This window comes from Ixodes scapularis, unplaced genomic scaffold (assembly GCF_016920785.2).
Source record: "Ixodes scapularis isolate PalLabHiFi unplaced genomic scaffold, ASM1692078v2 PGA_scaffold1__304_contigs__length_218370807, whole genome shotgun sequence".
In the NCBI taxonomy this organism is placed as follows: domain Eukaryota; kingdom Metazoa; phylum Arthropoda; class Arachnida; order Ixodida; family Ixodidae; genus Ixodes; species Ixodes scapularis.
This window is the reverse complement of record NW_024609846.1, coordinates 205,121,867-205,139,575: the sequence shown is the minus strand read 5'-3', so window position 1 is coordinate 205,139,575 and position 17,709 is coordinate 205,121,867. Positions and strand designations below refer to the sequence as shown.

The 17,709-nt window shown below is 44.4% G+C and overlaps 1 protein-coding gene across 1 annotated transcript in view; it reads left to right on the top strand.

Annotated features, from left to right (window-relative positions):
* Positions 1-610: 610 nt before the first annotated feature.
* Positions 611-17,709, top strand: part of LOC120841094 (small conductance calcium-activated potassium channel protein) — a 197,931-nt gene continuing 180,832 nt past the window's right edge. The window contains exon 1 of the mRNA XM_042290452.1: positions 611-646. Coding sequence (XP_042146386.1) covers positions 611-646 — 36 coding nt within the window. The remainder of the gene's footprint in view (positions 647-17,709) is intronic.

The window sequence follows — 17,709 nt, the reverse complement described above, 5'->3', positions numbered from 1 at the left end:
GTTGAGTGTGACTGCTTCAGAAGGCAGAGGGAGCAGAATCATCTTATAGTCATTGCTTGCAGAAAAACCGCGGCTAGCGGGGGCCGTTATCACTGCTCCATCGGAGCCTGCCATCCTACCGTCCGCACACTGCGAGCGCCGGCGAAGGAATGTAGACCATCCCGGCCACTGGTTTCGGCGGACTCAATTTTCGACCAGCTCTCTGCGTACTGCTAGTTTCGAAGTCGCTTGACTGGGTAGACGACAGCCGTTGCTGATTTATGGCCCGCGCTAGTTCCGAATTGCGGCAGTGACGTGGCACGTCATTTCATGTTTTTGTTATCTGTTTTATTGTTTGTGGGTAAGCCAGAGAGGACGAGGGAGGGCACGGTGGAGGCCCCATAATGCAAGGCTCGCAGTGTTGCATTATGTGATTCTTAGGCGCCCTCTCCCGGAAATAGCGGTTAGGACAACGTTGACGCCGACGCCGACGCCGCCATATGCGGGCGCGGGCGCCTAAGAGCTGCGCTATACAATCGAATTCAATTGAATATTAACGAGAGAGTCATATAGTGGGCCACAATGTCATGTCATATACGGGATGCGAGGTGGTTCACCCCGACGCTTCGAGATGGCGCCTAAGCTCAGTCGCAGGACCATTTTTCAGGTAAATCTCAAAGCAACAAACCTGCTTGAGAGGAAAATAAGAATGCATCAAAATCTGCCCAACCATTTGCTCATTTAATAGACAATCACGAGGTTAGAGGCACGAAACAGCACCTCTACACTCTAAGAAAAAGTTAGCACCCCCCTTTGTCATCGTGCGTTTTGACGGCTGTAACTACCCCACAGGCTTACCTAACTACCCACTGGGCTCGAGCCATTGAGAGTTAGCACCCTGTTGGAAGGTGACAAGCATGGGGTAGTCACGTTTTATAAACTCTTAAATTAAACATTCAAGTGCATGCAGTCGTTTAATAGTAAGAGTCACTTCAAAAATCTCAAAAAGTACTTAAAACTTGTTTTCTTTGTGCGTTGGTTATTATTTACTCAAATTTAAACCGCTCGAAACAAGCGTGTGGCTTATTTCGCCTAAACTGGCAGAAAACAAACAAGTACAGGCAACATTGGTACGCACCTACTAAAACCCGAGGCAGATAAAAAGTATCGCGGTTGTCCTTTTTGGTTCCGTCGCGGGTTTTACCATGTACAACAGTAAACAACAGCTGGCAGCTGGCGTCGTGCTCGAGGAATTTAACCAAATCTCTAGAAAAGCACAGAAAGCTACGCACAGGCGTGAGTTGACTTGAATGTTCGTCGGACGAGATACTCTTGTCGTCTTTTATTGTGCGGTTCAGTAAAGAGCGTGCTCTCAATAAAGGTGTGATCGGTCAGTTCTGCGTGCAGTTCAGTTTCAAATGGCCTCCTCGGTTCCGCCCGTTCCGCCGAACTTGCGCTCCTGTCGTACCCAATTTTTTTGCTTGCAAGTGCAGTGAAGTATGAAGCATTGCACACCACGACTCAGGCCGGACAGCACGAACCTACACAGATATCTGCGATCATGTTCGTGTGTATATTTCTCTGTCTCGGGATACATGATTCACCTTCACTGGCTCATTTGGCACATTTCATCGAGCATACTCGATAAAAAAAAAAAAGCTCAAACAAGTGTGTGTCATCCAAGGCGGAGTACTTCGAAAGGGACTAGGATTTCAGGCCTTCCCGCACGCGTTCCTTTTATCTATATAAAAGATTCCAAGTAAATTTCCAAAAATAAGGCATTGGCAAACATATACGTGCTATTTGTTTTAGATTTTTTTTTTTAGAAAAAGTATTGCCGGAGACGACAGCAGGTGCAGCGCAGAGAATGATGTTTTCGGCGTTCTTTGATGCTCAACAGCTCATTCACACTGGAAGCGGATCCACATTCGCAAAGCGGTTGTGAGCGCGGTTGTATAAAGATCCAGTCCAATTGCACGCACACTTGATGTCATGGAGTGCGCGCGCAATCGTACTGGATATTTATACAACCGCGTTCGCAACCACTTTGCAAACGCGGATCCGCTTCCAGTGTGAATGTGCGGTAAGGCCGGTCCAGACACTTGCGTCTGAATGAGTTTGACAGCTTTGCGTCGAGAACCGAAAGCGACTCACCGGCACGACTGTGCTTCGTATGAAGCGTGGAATCCAATTCAAGGAATCATCTTGGCACGCGATGAAAGCAGCAGGGATGCCCTGGTTTCTCGCTGCCGCAACGCAGTCAGACGCAGTCAAACGCCACTGTCTGAACCAGGCTTTACATAATTTAGCATACGTATTTCGCGTTCGTTGCAGGTGAAGGCACGGGCCCAAAAGCGGCAATTCTGCACTGTCCCCTTGGCGCGAGCGCGAGCGCATAGAACGCATATTTGAAAGACACGCGCTTAAGCAAAAACAATTGTAGCGAAAAGAAGAAAACTGAAACAACGTTTCGGGGAGGACCGGCGGACGGGCTTCGCCAGAATCACCTGCGCGCGCTCAGTGTACTCAACATTTACTCAACCGCCGCTGAAGTCATTCGGATATGTAAAAAGAAAAAAGAAAATGCATCAGCGTGTTCAGAAAGTTGTGATTGCAGAAATTGTTTTCGATAATTAATACAATTAATTAAACAGGCTTCTGTATACTTAAAGTGTATGCTAGCGAGAAAACGAAACTGATCAAAATGTGACGTGTAGCGACTATTCAAATTTATTCATAACCTGCAGTTCACTTTTGCAATAAATAACATTAGAGATACGAGCGCTTTCCCAAGGGCAGTAGAGGAAAATAATATATACGCGTAAACCTTGCACAGTCTTTTCGTATTTATGCAAAATATGACAGTGGTCACCATCCTAATTGGTCACAGAAAATACAGCAGTATATAAGGTGGCGGTGTCGACTAGACGTGTGTATAGGAATGTAGAGTGTCAGTATCTCATGTAGCATACAGTACCTTGTGCTGTGTCTGAACGCGCTTCTGTGTAGAATGCTGTGGTGTCTGTATGTCGCGTATGTGTGAAGTGTGTAGTAGAATATGTATACATACGTGAATGTCTGGCGAGGCGCCGAACACAAAAACTGTTGGCTTCGTTTTTTTTCTAGTTTGAGCCCTGTCCGTTAGGTGGCGCGTGGCGCGCCCAATTCAAGGAGTCGCGCGTTTATGTGTCTACTTATTTGAGTGAAAAACATGGAGGCGTTCCATCGCTCTACGGAGCAGCCCCAAAGGGTTCGGTGGTTCGGTTCTCAGCCTCTCGTCCCAGTGGGATCAGTCTCATCGCCAGTTGAATGGGTGTTCCGTGTGGTGAATAGCGCTAAGTGCGTGCACAAACGCGGTGAGGATTACCAGGGACTTGGAAGTGGATAACGAATGCTAACAGGTGAGCAGGAGCATTGAACGATCGGAACCGACGCCGCTTAAATCGGTGATGCTTCTCCTCGCCGCTGTCAACCGAAACCGCCGGATCACTTGCGGCAAGCACAGCAAGGAGACGCTCTGTTCAATAAAGATATCATTCCATTTGTCGCTATACGATTCCTTTCTTGAATGTTTTCTGGTCGCGAAGTAAATGCAGCCGGCCGCGCGAAAGCAGTCGCGGACACCCCCTCAAATGCCTGCCTGCCTCCCCCCCCCCCCCCCCCCCCCCCCCCCCTTCCTTTCACATCGTCGCCTCTACTCGTAATATGTGCGGTGCCCGTGGTTCGAGGCGCGTTTTGGAGTGCTTCAGTGCGCACGGAAGGCCGCGAACGGGCGCACGCACTTGAGAATCGTATTTTAGCAAAAAGCAGTCCAGCTCGCTAGGCCTTACTCGTACTGCTCCACCGTCGCTTGCCAGCCGCCATGTTGCTTTTGGGGGTGCTCACTGTGGCAACCTGTTGGTTGCCTGCCGTGTGATTACCCGTGGGGTTGTTAGTATAACGAAGGTGGGGTAGCGATATGTGTGACGGCTTCTGACGACCCCAAAGTTAGTACCCCACGACAACCCTTTTGTTGAGAGTGTACTCACTGACAGCATCAAAAGCGCACAACGTTGCGGGGTCTCGAGAATCATCGCTCCGCACTCATTGAAATTGCACAAAGGACTTCCTGCGAAATCAAGGCGATCGGCCGCGCAAAGCGTCGTTTAAACCCATTTGCCACCAGTTTTAATATGGATTTGCCAACCTCACTTCACGACACCCCGACACCATCAAAGGCAGTGAGTGTTTGCAATTTTGAATATGTGACTTCGCTTAAATTTCTAATTGTGTATGTCTCCCCTACCAGTACATTTTCAGTGCCAAATAAAGTTTTTTTTTTTTTTTTGGCGGGGGGGGGGGGGGTGCTTTCAACGTGTTAGAATTTGTTTTCAGGTAAGCGCAGGACTACGATGGCACATGAAAGAAGTAATAGTGGGCTTGTAATGCTGGTCCGTCGCCTTCTTAATGTCCTAGGCGTCTTAAAGGATTAGCGAGCCAGGAGGGCCATTCTGCGCACTGGACGTGACTAAAGCGGTCATCTCGCGGGGCAAACATCCGCGAAGGGATGTGCGTGACTTCGACGGCGGACACAATTGCCGCCTTAGCTTCGTCGTTCACTGCGGCGAGGTGCGGGGGAAATTAAGGGACGTCCGCGCTTGCAGTTCAGTTTAGCGGTTTCCATTCTTTGCACCACCGCGGACGAATTCTAGCGGTCTCTACAATTGACACCGAGCACCCCAACCTCCGTCTCGCCGCCACGGAGCTGACCTCGCAGCCCCGCGTCGCAAAAAAGTCCGACGTTTTGCTTCGCGCGTTGCGCGCGCCGCGGACAAGTGCCCAGAATCTTTCCCTCGTGCGAATGCCGATGAAGCCGCCTCAGAGGTATAGACCTTTTCCACACGGGCGCCGCCATGTTGAATTGTCGTCACTTCCAGTATGGGCAAAAACATTGTTTTGCCGTCGCCACGCGAACAGAAGGCATTTAGGATATAAGCGTAACCGTCCCAGATTCTCGTTTTGGCTCCCCTCTATTTCTTACTGCTTACAAGTTGACAGGTTTTATTATTTTTCCATCGCCCATACCGGACCTGCCTATTTGGTGGCTGGCTACGAGAGTACACGAAAAAGGTCTATACCGGAAGCGAGCTGCCGCACATTCCTACTTTCCGCTAAGCCGAGTCAGGCCTCTATGGCTCGTTGAAGCACGAGCTCTCGTGTTTCAACGAGTGCTCTCACAAAGATAAACGGGTTCGATGCGAGCGAGCATTGACTTTATTTTTACGGAGTGCCGAGAAGCACTGTAATTCGTGAACGGGGCAATCGAAACTGAAACTATGTCGCTTTTCTCAGTGGCCAGATGTGACGCATAATTCATCACGCACGGTGTTGCTTGCGGAGACTTTTGGAGGCAGTCTGTTAGCCGATGAGAATGTGGAAGAAGGGATCAGGCAGCAAGAAGCCTGAAAATAATAAGGTACGCCCGGCGTATCTTAAGCATGTGGCTATAAGGAGCACGTTGCAGCGCTCGAGAGGCGAGTAAGGTATAGACTCAATCGGCAGTTTAAGAATTTTAAGGCGCAGCGAGACCCGGGCGTCATACCATTGCTCCGCAGACAATGAAATGGCAGCCGATGCCCAGGAACCAATCACAAAGAATGCAGAAGGCAGAAAAAATAAACCACGGCTTTGTCGCGCCCTCAGTTACTATAAAAAAAGAAACTGTATCCACGGCTTATACCCTTGTCAAACGCCAAGTATATTTTTTACGCTTAAAAATAACGTCGCTTTATAATGATGCGTGCCGGCAGCAATGTAGGTCAGCACTTTTATTTTTTTGCTTTTCTTGCGGAGTATTGATGTTTTTTTCCTGCCGCAGTTGCGTCGAAGTGTTCGAAAAGAAACACGAAAGACAAGAGGGAAAGAGAAAGTACTCTTTTATCCCGGGCCGCTAGAATGAGCACCGAGCTTCGAAACGCAAGGTCGGTCCACTAGCGTCCCCTTTCATCCATTATGTATGCGCCTTTTCTCTCCATGTATCACGATAGCGCGCCCACATCCGAACAACCGCTTAGGGCTATAGCTGCGCCACACATAACGTCGCCGTTTTCCAAGAGGAAAGAACTTTGAAACGTTTCCTGTGGTGTGAACTTCGGCAGGGTATATATTCTGTGCCGTTACTCGTGGCGAGCCGTAAATCTCTGAATCGACAGTTGATGTGTGTGCGTGTGTTTGTGTGTGTTGGCATGGAAATGCAGTAGACGAGGCTGTTCTGTAAGAAGGAAGTCACATTATTGCCAGCCATTTTAGTTTCTGTTGTGCTTCGCAGACTCGTTGCAGTCAAGGGCAGTTTAAGGCACGAGCGGCGTAGCTTTTATATTCATGCGTCTTGCTCCGTGATTTGTTCTTTTGCACTCTCATTGGCTAACGTCGCAATCTCGTTGACTGATGAGCGATGATAAGATATTGAGAGCTCTCCACATCATTTTTTTTTTTTAACTTGTCAGGGCTACCTCGTCTTTAATATTTCCAAATTAATAGCTTTGGTGCTTTGTAGAAGTGGTGATTTGCAATACAACTAAAATTGGCTGGTTGTTGGCGGAGTCTTAACAACATAACGCCGAGTACGCTCGCGTTACATCCAAGATCTCGAGCTAAGAGATTCATCTCTTTAATTAAACGTGATAATTTTGTTTTCCTTATTAACACGACGTCGCTTTGGAAGTGCGTATCACGACCGTTTCAGACTCTGAAACTCTTCAGGTACAACTTCTGATGTTCGTAATACACCAAACGCGCATTGACAGTCTAATTGCTTAAATCAGAAATTGGCAAAAACATGAGCACCCCTCAACCCCTCAACTCGCAGTCAGAATGAGCGGCCGCGTGAACCAGTGCCTTTCATTAAGCGTACGATGCTCATCGCAGCTGCATGCGCTGGGAATGCCAATGCAGAGTGTGCACATTGGGTCCCTTACAATCATGGACGATACGGAAATGCCCGAGAGAACGCGTGACTGCAAAGACCTCCAGTGCAATATAACAGAAGAAAGCCGAGCTATCATCGAGGCTATTGCATAAACGAGCGGCATTCCTGTGGCTGGTCGGCTTTTGTCTTCACTCCTCACTCGGTCGGCGAACAATTGCTGTGTTAACACCGATAGCAATCTTGCTCAATGGGGAAAACAAATGCTTATTGTCATATATCGAACGAACTTACTATCAAACGCCCGGAAACTGAACTCTCGACTTGCGGACCAGGTGAGCTCGGCTACGCTTGATTTTGCCTTCAGTCGCGGAACGCCACTATCTTCATCGAAATCGCCATGCACTCAGTGACAGCTGTTCAAGCGGGAAGTGACGAAAAAATTTTTGAAGAGCCGTTGAAGCCTCGACAAAAGTTGAGCTTCCTTGTGTAGATATTGCGGCAGCCTTTGTAAGCTTCGCGCTCGCGTGGACATTTTCAGGACGTCCACAGCTGTACGTTGGTAGAGCTCGGTGATTTTGTCGTCAAAATGGCTGCTAAACCGACACCGTCTACGCATCGAGGCTGTAGTATTGAATATTTGGCGTCACCTGCTAGAGGATAGAACGGGTCGCATATTATACTAGAGCACCGTGTCAACGTCCTACTGGTGTTCAGTCAGGGAGAAGAGTCCCGGCCAATGAAAAATTCCCATCTACTATCGGACAGTGTTTTGCCCTTGGCTAGGTGACGTGGATAACCCAGTACTACGGCATTGAAATTTCGGAGGTGTTGGCCGTACACGAGCCCAAACTCAAATGTCTGCAGAGGCACTCACAGCTCCCGTGCCAGAGTCCCCTCTCTGGGGCAGTGCCCTTTTTCAAGTCATGAGCCGCCGTTCGGTGGCTCATGACGCGAGATAAAGGATATAATTATAAGATATATGTAGATATATGCATGATTGATAATTTGATTGCATACGCAGTGTCAAAGATGCTTATATTGCCAAGGAACGCTTTCAGTATGATGGAACGCTCCATAGCAATCTTTTCGCGACTGCTTCAAAACGACCCTTCGGAAGGTTGAAAAAGGCCGAAATGACGATTGACATAGCAACAGATCTACAAAGGCCAATCATCTTGCGGTGTTTCGGTCGTCCGTATTTTAGTATCCCTGTGTGTCCTGCTAGCAGAAGGGAAAGGCAATGACGCTACTTTCTCATGATCGTGTAATTTTAGTGCTAACTATGTCAGTTAAGCGCCGTTCACACATATGCAACCGAGTAAGACCGAGAGAGACCAGACCGGTTTTTAAGCCTCTTGCATCGTCGTAGGACCGGATGCGCTGCAGCGGAGCTGGTCGGAGGACGTCGCAAGAGGCTTAAAAACCGGTCTGGTCTCTCTCGGTCTTACTCGGTTGCATATGTGCGAACGGCGCTTTAAGCCTGATTGAGACAGTGGCGTTGCTTGCATTCAAAGCGACCGAAACGACAGCAACATCAGTCACAAAAGGAAGTGCATGCCGTACACAACGTGCCAAGCAATGCAAAAAGTAGCTTCGTGGAACAATCGTGAGACACGTTTCCATCGGAGCTCCGGTCGTTTCTGTCATTGCGGTTGCTCTGAAGACAACCGACACAAGTATGTGAACCATACTAAACCGTTGCGAAGAAAAAAAAAAAGAAAATACTATATACATACCTTGTATTTTCTAAGTTGTGCAGCGTAAAGGCAAAGAAATTTCTAGCTCGGTTGCGTTAAGTTTTATAGTACTTGTTTAATCCTAGTATCGCTAGGCTAATGTGACATATATACGGTTCGAAGTTTCGTGGATTCCACTAAGTAATAGAATACATCAGACCAGTACCAAGCAGCCAAGAATGGAAACAAACGCGAAATGACGATACGAAATGTGTGTGTCGTTGTAGTAGGAGATGCACTAAGTCTTACATTAAAAAAAAAAAATGAAAAGCGCCGAATAACATTGGTATATAAAGCGCTCAGTTTGTCTCCTTTCTGTAGTTTCGTTTTATGGCGGTTTAATTTTATCAAAGTATCGTTTTTCTTTTTAAAGCATTCGATGCTGCCCTTGGATGACCTTTAACCCAATTGTTATATGCACAGTGCAACGTATTTACATGGGTACTTTAATATCACCTAATTTGTTTTTTTAAGTAAAACGACTCTTCGTAGTTTTGGGCACGGGTGGCCATCAAATCATTTATTGAGAGAAACTCCCCACATGTTTTCAAGGAAAACAAAAAAATACACCAATAGCATATCTGTAAATATTTTGATCTGTAAAGTAGTCTCTGGAAAAAAAAACAGAGTTCGACGAGGAATCGACCCGCACGCCCTTTGTATTAAAACAAATTTGGCGTATGAAAGTTTAGAAAACGTAGTATTATCGAGTAAAATATGCACTGTGCGAACTGCATTAAATTACCAACATACACGTCGCGTAATGCAGAACATACAGACATTATTCATTTTCACAACCTTTGTAGGCCCCAAGCTCTGATTTTAGCAAGCAACCCCCTTTGTCACAAGTCGCTCGGTAGCTACAGTGTGAAAGCTTTCATACCATTGATCTTCCAAGGAGGCTGTAACTACCAAATTTACCGTGCGGTGCACGAACGCGCGATATTCCGGAGGAATGACGTCTTCTTTTTTCGAGCAAAAACAAGAACATAAAAACAAAGAAACCTCAAGCTCGTGTAACGATATGGCCGCTGGCTCAGCCACTCACTGCATCTCCTGAGATGGTGTTTCTGCGATCGGAAGATTCAATAGGGAAGCTGCGAAGAGGATTTACTAGATTGTTAAAAAGAAAGCTGTTAAAATAAATAGCTTTCCATTCGAAAAAAATGCCAAAGGTTCACTGGAATTCGTAAAAAATAGAGTATACCATCCACTTTTTGCTACACAACAGAGCAAAACCTGTACCAGTTATGTCGTTTTTTTCTCGCGTGTCCAGCAAACTCCATTCGTTTTTTTTATATTCAGAAGCATCATTGACAATATATATATATATATATATATATATATATATATATATATTTAGGAGAGTTTTCGACCTGGTTCTCATTTTTGCTGTTTCCATCGAGTACCGGAGCCAGTCCGTGGGTTTTCCAATTCTGTCACCTACTTTCTCCAAGTAAAAGTGTGCCCGCAAACGAAAACTCTTTTTGAAAACCTTGGCTTTGTGCGTACGCGTGTGTGCGTGTGTGGGTGGGTGTGCGTGCGTGCGTGCGTGTGTGTCTGTGTGTGTGTGTGTGCGTGCGTACGGGCGTGCACGTTCGTGTTCGTGTATGTGTGTGTCTGTCTGTGGGTGTTTGTGTTTCTCTTCAAGCGTTAAGAGCAAGATCCGGTACTCGCAGCAAGATAGATCGCTCACCCTGCTCTGTTTGTGAACTGCTGAGTAAACCCGCAAGACTGATTATCGCACCCTGTACCGCGGTCCACACTTCTCTATGCCCCCTTTCTCTTCGCCTTCATTCTCTGGTTTCTTCGAACTCGAAAGCCGTTCTTCTTGCATTGTTTTTGCGCGTTTTTTTTAAACGAACGAAACAAACCATTGCAAAAAGTAAAACGTGTGTGCGTGTGTGTGTGTGTGGGGGGGGGGGGTGCTCCCGGGGTATTTTTATGGGAAAAAGTGGGGCATAATAGTAGCCCTCAGGCATAAAAAAAAAAAAAAAAACTGGACCCGAAATACTCTTACCAGCTATCAGGTTTTTTGAGTATACTCACCTGTGTCTTTCTCTGTCTTCTTCGTCATCTCTCCTCTCTTTATATCCTTGTTTCTCTCTCACACGCACCTGGCTACTTTCTCTTCTAGAAAAACAAATTTAGTCAGTACGTTTTTATGAGAGCCCATTGAATAACTAACAGCTCTACAAACGTTGTAGAGCTTCAGATATTAATTCTGTTCGTTGCTCACCAGTTGCTCCGAGGGCACGAGTCACTTGCCTTCATAAAGAGAACAGCGAAACCGCCATTTTTTCGTTTAATAAAGAAAACAAAATGAGGAAATGATAAAATTTTTCCATATAACACAGGTGAGCTGAACATATAATCTTTTTTCATCAAGTGTTAAAAAGAGTTTCTTGCCTCTCCTTCATGGTGCTTCTTTCTTTTTTTCCCTGCCTTTTCACAGTCTCCTCCTATATTTTTTTTTTGCGCATATCTTTCTATTGCACGCTGCTTCTCATTGATCGCCGTGTTACTTTCAAGTTTGCCGCCTCTTTTAACGATTTTAAACTCTGCCTTGGTTCTCCCAATTTGAAAATTTTATTGCGAAGAGGACGCCGTAAAGTTGGAATTCATTCAAGTGAATGTTTATTTGATGAAATGTACAAATTGTTGCCATATGTTTGGGCTTAGTCAACGGTCGAGGTGCTTCAAGTTCTCTCTTTTATTTATGTCCCCACTCTTCGTCCATAGGGCAATACCGAAGGGGTTGTGTCATGATGAGGTTCCACTAAACATTCTGAAGAAAAATAAAAAAAAACACGAAGAGAACGTCTAAACAAATAAAATCGGTGCATAAGTGGAGCCGGCGATTTAACTTTAATAAATCCCGCAGCAAGAAAGCATGGAAGGATAATGTTGAGAAAGTTCACTTTCAAGCTGGAAAGGAAATACACTAAATAATAAACATTGGCTATGGTTAATAAATATAATTGCTAAACAGTAATGCTATAGTTAATGATCTCAATATCACCTTAACTCTCCTTGGCCGTTATTTATTTAACAAAGCACAGATGGTCAATTTAATTACAATTACTCGACTTCAAATGCCGACGCAATAATGCTGACAAATGTACGGTGCTAAGGGTGACGTGAAATATTGCATTTGCATTTCGACGTCTTGGTAAAACGAGGTCGTTCCCCGGATTCGCTGCGTTGCAAGAACCGGAACGAATTCGCTTTGCCTAATTAATGAGGAAAGTGTAGATCCTTCGCCGCACAAACCTCCAAGGCGACCTTTCGACCAAGTAAAGTTCCGAGACTGCTGCAACGCTAGCACTTTCCACGAGTGCGTCGATTTTAGTTATAAAAGTTATTTGTCACGAATATCCGCTGACGAAGAGGAGTGCACTCAAAGCTCTAGTCGAGCGATGAAGAAGTGATCATGTCCATTCATTCGGTTATAGTGATTTCATGTGGCTGTCGATCAGACTACTCGCTACTCCAGCTATCCATAGGGGTGGTCACTCTCGACAAATATGGCTGCCGAAAACAAGTCGTGCCGTACCATTCGCCAACTCAAGACACAACGCTCTGGTTTAGTGTGAAACTCCACCTTTGGTTAGTGTAATTTTGAATTAACAGATATTGGTGTGATATCCTTCCAGACCTGTACATCAACGCAATAAGCCATGTGTGGTGGCGCTTCCATACAGTCTGGTATATTTTTTTTCCAGAACTTGACATCCCTGGTCGTTCACAGTAGTCCTTTTTTCACTAACGAGCGACGTCTAGCGTTTTTCTGAAAACTACGTACTGGTGACACTCCGAAATAGACAAACTATCACCCGTCATAGGTAACCTTTTCCTTTCACTTTGATTATTGTGATTCTTTTGGCAACAAACTGCCACGACCTGTTTTTATTTTGTTTTTTTCTTAATATTTTTGATAGGCCGCGCACTCGCCCAGAACTACGCGATTTTTATAATTAGTTTGTGACTGAGATTTATTGCGTTTATAATCGACTTGTCTTAAGCAAATTATTTATTTAGTAGTGATTTCTTTTTTCGTTACTATTTTGCAGACATATGCTTCGCAGACGTTTCACACTGCACTTAGAAATGTTCTGAGACAACAACAACAATGCATAATGAAGGGTATTTCTGAAGTCTGCCACACCCGCAATGTTTCCTTACGCTCTCTTCTTTATAAAGTATCTATCAATGGCTAAGGGCATTATTGTTTGATTGTCCACACCCGTTACGTGCAAGGTAACGTACGGTTAAAATACCCGTTTTTCACATCTGGAATATCGGTTTTGTAAATTGCATTGGCATTGGGATAACAAACGCACCGATCACAGGCGTTAGAAAATTTAACAAGGCAAAACAACCTCATTTTCTTCTGGGATAACCTTTTAGCGATGTGTTAAATCATGGTTAGTCTTACAGATGGAAGATCACTTGGCTTTCAAAAAAGATTCCAGTTGTCCTCAACAGAACGCTCAAACAGTTAATAAAATAACTATCAGCGAATTTATTCAGAGCATCGTTAATAGCGCCAAAATTAGTTTTGCTGTAGACTTGAATACGTTTTGTCTCTTTGGTTGGATTTAACATCCGAATGTTTCGAGATGTAAGCAACGAGCAGTGATCACTGAGCCCTGGTAGATAAGATATTAGAAATACCATGTCAGGTGTTGAACTTAGAACAAGGTTAAGGGTATTTGCCGACATGGTGGTAATTCTTGTGGGTTCGGCAACTGCCATAGGTTGAAATCGGAACACATACTCAAGATATCAAAACACTTCGATAAAAGACGACTAAAAATGGGTTCTGACGTGCCCAAAAATTTTTTTTGATAATTAAATTATTATCAAAAAAATATTGGGAAGTTGGGAAATCTTGTTACGACCGTACTCATAGCATCATTCAGTTCCTTACAAAGATATCCTCACATTTTGGCGGACGATAGCAAACACAATGAATAACTGTTTTATGAAAAACCTGAAATAAAACGGAGATAAACTTAATAATCAATATTATATTCATAGAGTAAGAAACATTATAGTCAGCTATTGCAACCAATACACGATCACCAGATCTAAGTTGCCTGTCGGAACGGTAGGCACTCAAGAGTGATTCACAATCAAATATTTCGTTGTCTCGTATTGTATCCAAAAGTCACGTCTCAGGGGAAACCACAATATCAGCTAATAACCAGTCAATAACAAACCCTAATCAGCGCGGAGTTTTAATACGCTTTTTAAACTTTAATCAGATTGTGTTTAGGTTATTTACAAATAAAAACGCCCCTTGCTTTTAGTTATGGCATCGATAACGTACGTTGAAACAAAGTTAGCGAGTTAAAGTAGTTGGGTGTTTTCTTTACGCCCGACCTTAGACGGGATAGACATGTAGACTTTACCTGGTCCGCGCCCTTGAGAAGTTTGTACATGTCCAGCACACTTCCAAATGCTCCACCAGGGAAGTGAAATTAACCGCATACAGAACCCTTGTTAGGCCCATTTTAGGGTATGAATCTGTCTTATAAATTTTTTTAATGTGTTTTTTTTAAGTCAATTTACTCAAATTTCTTTAGGCTAAGGCTATAAGATATATTTTTTATAAGTATGACTGGAAATTTCTCTCCTTCGTTCGCTTTGTCATTTACTGGGCTCGAACTACTGTAATGGATGCGAAAGATTGATCGACTCAAAATGTTCCTCAGAAGAATAAAAATTGGTGTGTGTGTGTGCTTATACAGCTTTGAACTTAGTCTGTCTGCATCAACGGGCGACTTGTTTGCTTGCTTTGGATGAGAAATTTAGCCAGTGCTATACAACCGCTAGCCTCGGGTCTTTAACGTGCACCACGCTGAAGTGACACGATTGGACGCCGGTAGGGTGCTCATCTAGATGGAAACGGGGCAGGCTTTGGTATTGAACCTAGGATCCCAGGGTTCTGCAGCGCGAGCTTTCGCTCCACGTGCTCTGATGTTCCAGAGAATTGTCAATGGAGACTGCGGCATCGAGCGAACTTAATACATTTCATTGTCCATTACTACGCGCACCAGAGAATCTCATCACTTTGATGTTGTTCCTTTTCAGTGTGATATAAATTGTTTTAAAAGTTCGTTTCCCCACAAGCTATTGATGACTGAAGTTAAATTGACGAACTTATACGTAGTTTTTCTTGTGTTGATTTTATTAGCGCGATTAATAAATTTTCTTTCCCTCAATGCATGTCGTTTTCAGTTAATTATATTCAAGTGCATCTTATTTTTTGTGTTGTTTTGTTCATGAATTTGTATTTTCAACTCGTGCAACGACCTCTAATGAGGCCCCAGTATGTATAAATAAATAAATAAAAGAAATAATTAGTGAAAAATATTAACATGTTTATAGATGGTCAGCAATGACCTCGGACATTTCTCGCGTGCTATGACGAAGGGGATGCGCTCGCTGAGTCAGCAGAGCCGACAAGGGAATTATCAGTGTTACTTATCGCACGAGCCCTGAATTCGCGCACGCTATCGCTTCCAGACAAGTAAACATTAGTTTTGTTATCTCGGTGAAGTTTGTTGTGATGTAGTTTGAAGTTAATATATGGATTGAGTGTCTTAGCAAATTCAATTATATTTTGGAGCGAGACGCCTAGCTGGTGAAACAACTTCGTTAATAGACACACCCCTACTTTTTGCCTTTGTTGTCGACGTCAGAGGGCTATCTCTAAGTTTAAAAATTAGTGAACTTAACAATAATTGGTCGGCACTTGTTCCCCGAAAACGTGAACCCATGCAAGGTCGTCGTCCGTGATGTGCATATTCATTCCCCGTAGCAGTGCCGCTCTTGCCTTCTCCTCTGACTGATTCCACGTTTCTGACGGAACGTCCTCAATTCCGTGGAAAATTAAATCATCGCGTCTTCATTCGTCTTTTATGTGATTCATGCGTTTACGCAATAAGGCATTCTCCTTTCGGACATCATCGGCAGTGCACTGAGCCACACGTAATTTCTTTTGACATTCATTTAGTTTCAAAGTTTCCATTTCAACGCTTGTGAGCCTCTCGTTAACAAGCGTAAGCTTCTTTCTTCTTTTTTTCTCCATCTGCTGTTGATTTCTTTTTCTAATCTTTCCTACGGATTTTTTTTGACGTGCCTGTTCTTTTTCTGAACGAACAGTGCATAGCGTTTACATTCTGGAGAAGCCTAAACATTTCATTAAACTATGAGCTGAGGCTCTGTCTTAGGTCCCGAATTAAGATCAACATCACCACTCAGAATTAATGTCAATGTACACAATGCACCGATACAGGGTGTGGCACAACAACACAAGGCTTGCGAGGTTCCTGGGCGAGGCAGCACAACCCTATAAAAAACACTTTTGACTTTAGGATAAGAATCCTGATTACCATAGTACAGTAGGAAGAGCATAGTATTAGATGCCTGTCACATCGCTGCACAGCTGCTTCGCCCACTGACGAAATCCGCGCCAAACGGGGGGGGGGACAGAATGTTTTGGTAATCTAGGGGCCCACAATTGAGTCTACTGGTATTCCTGATTCACGCAAACGGGTCTTGAAGAGTCGCGTCTTTCGACAATCTTGAAGGGCTGTCGTAACCCACGTGTAGGGCATGCCAATCAAAAATCTGTAGTAGGAAGGGCTTGGGCTTAGATGGCTGCCACATCTGTGCAGAGCTGACTCGCCCACTTGTCGGAAATGTATGGATGCAAATGTACTGCGCCAAACAGGAGTAAGAATTCCTGTGTGAGATAGAGCATTTTAGACAGCTTGGCGACTGGACCTTGAGGTCTAGACAGCGCTGTATACATTTATGGTAAGATGTCAATGATTTAGGGGAAGTCCTCAAGGTGGAGAATATTTATAAAAAGAAATACTTCCCTCTGAGATGCAAAGACATCTTAGATGAAAGTCAGTTTATCATTTTGCAAATCCTCTCCACTATTAGGATTTCCCGTAAAGCATTGACATCTTACCGAAAAAAACATTAGGCATTCACCCTTGTATTCAGTACGTTCAAAAATTATGTCAGATGTTAACTCTGATTTGCTTGCTCTAGCTACGGCTAGCGCCTGGTTGGCTCAGTTGATAACCGGGGTCCTCCATCATCTCGGCCGATCCACAAGGGGTCCGCGAAACATCAATGGTTGAGAACCACTTATTTAGGGGAAGTCCTCAAGGTGTAGAATATTTATGAAAAGAAATACTTCCCTCTGAGATGCAAGAACGTTTCAAATGGAAGTCAGTTTATCATTGAAAAAATCCTCTCCACTATGGAGATTTCCCCTAAAGCATTTACATCTTACCAAAAAAACATTAGGCACTCACCCTTTTATTCAGTACGTTCAAAACTGATGTCAAATGTTAACTCTGATTTGCTTGCTCTAGCTACGGCTAGCTCTTGGTTGGCTCAGTTGATATAAAGAAAGAAGAAAGAAAGAGAGAAAATAAACTTTATTTTAGCAACACAACGCTGCATGCTGCTCAGTTGCGAGAGCGCTCCGTCTGGCTTTGGAGTTGTCCGGGGATCAATGGCCAAACCTAAGAAGGATCTTTTTTTTTTTTCATTTTAGTAGCGCACTAGTGACTTAGAAGACTTGGGCAGCGTTCTATTTCAGGCGGAAGTGGATTTATTATTTTTCTCGGTGTTAATATTTCGTATATTAGGTAGAGCTTATAGCCCTTGATAGAGAAAACACTGGCTAGATGCTGCAGGCTACAACCCGACGAAATCAGCCGTGTGAATCTATCCATATATCTGCCTTCCAGACATGGAGACCTTAACGTACCCGACGAATAGGATTGTATACATCCTAGCAAAGGGTACTGAGTCACTGGGTTGTCGACGTATGCACGTTGTTTGATATTTCTTAGAAGAGAGCCCCTGCGCGTGCAAAGGACGCCTTCCACATCCCAGTAGGCAAAAACGGTAGCGCTCAGAAGGCAATTATTGGAATGTGGTCTATAACTTCCAGTCTGCTGTTTCTTTTGAATATCTCATCAAAAGACGGCTCATGATGCTTTTGCTCCTCAAGAGCTAGAAAAAAGAAGAAACCCAAAGCGTCCATCGACT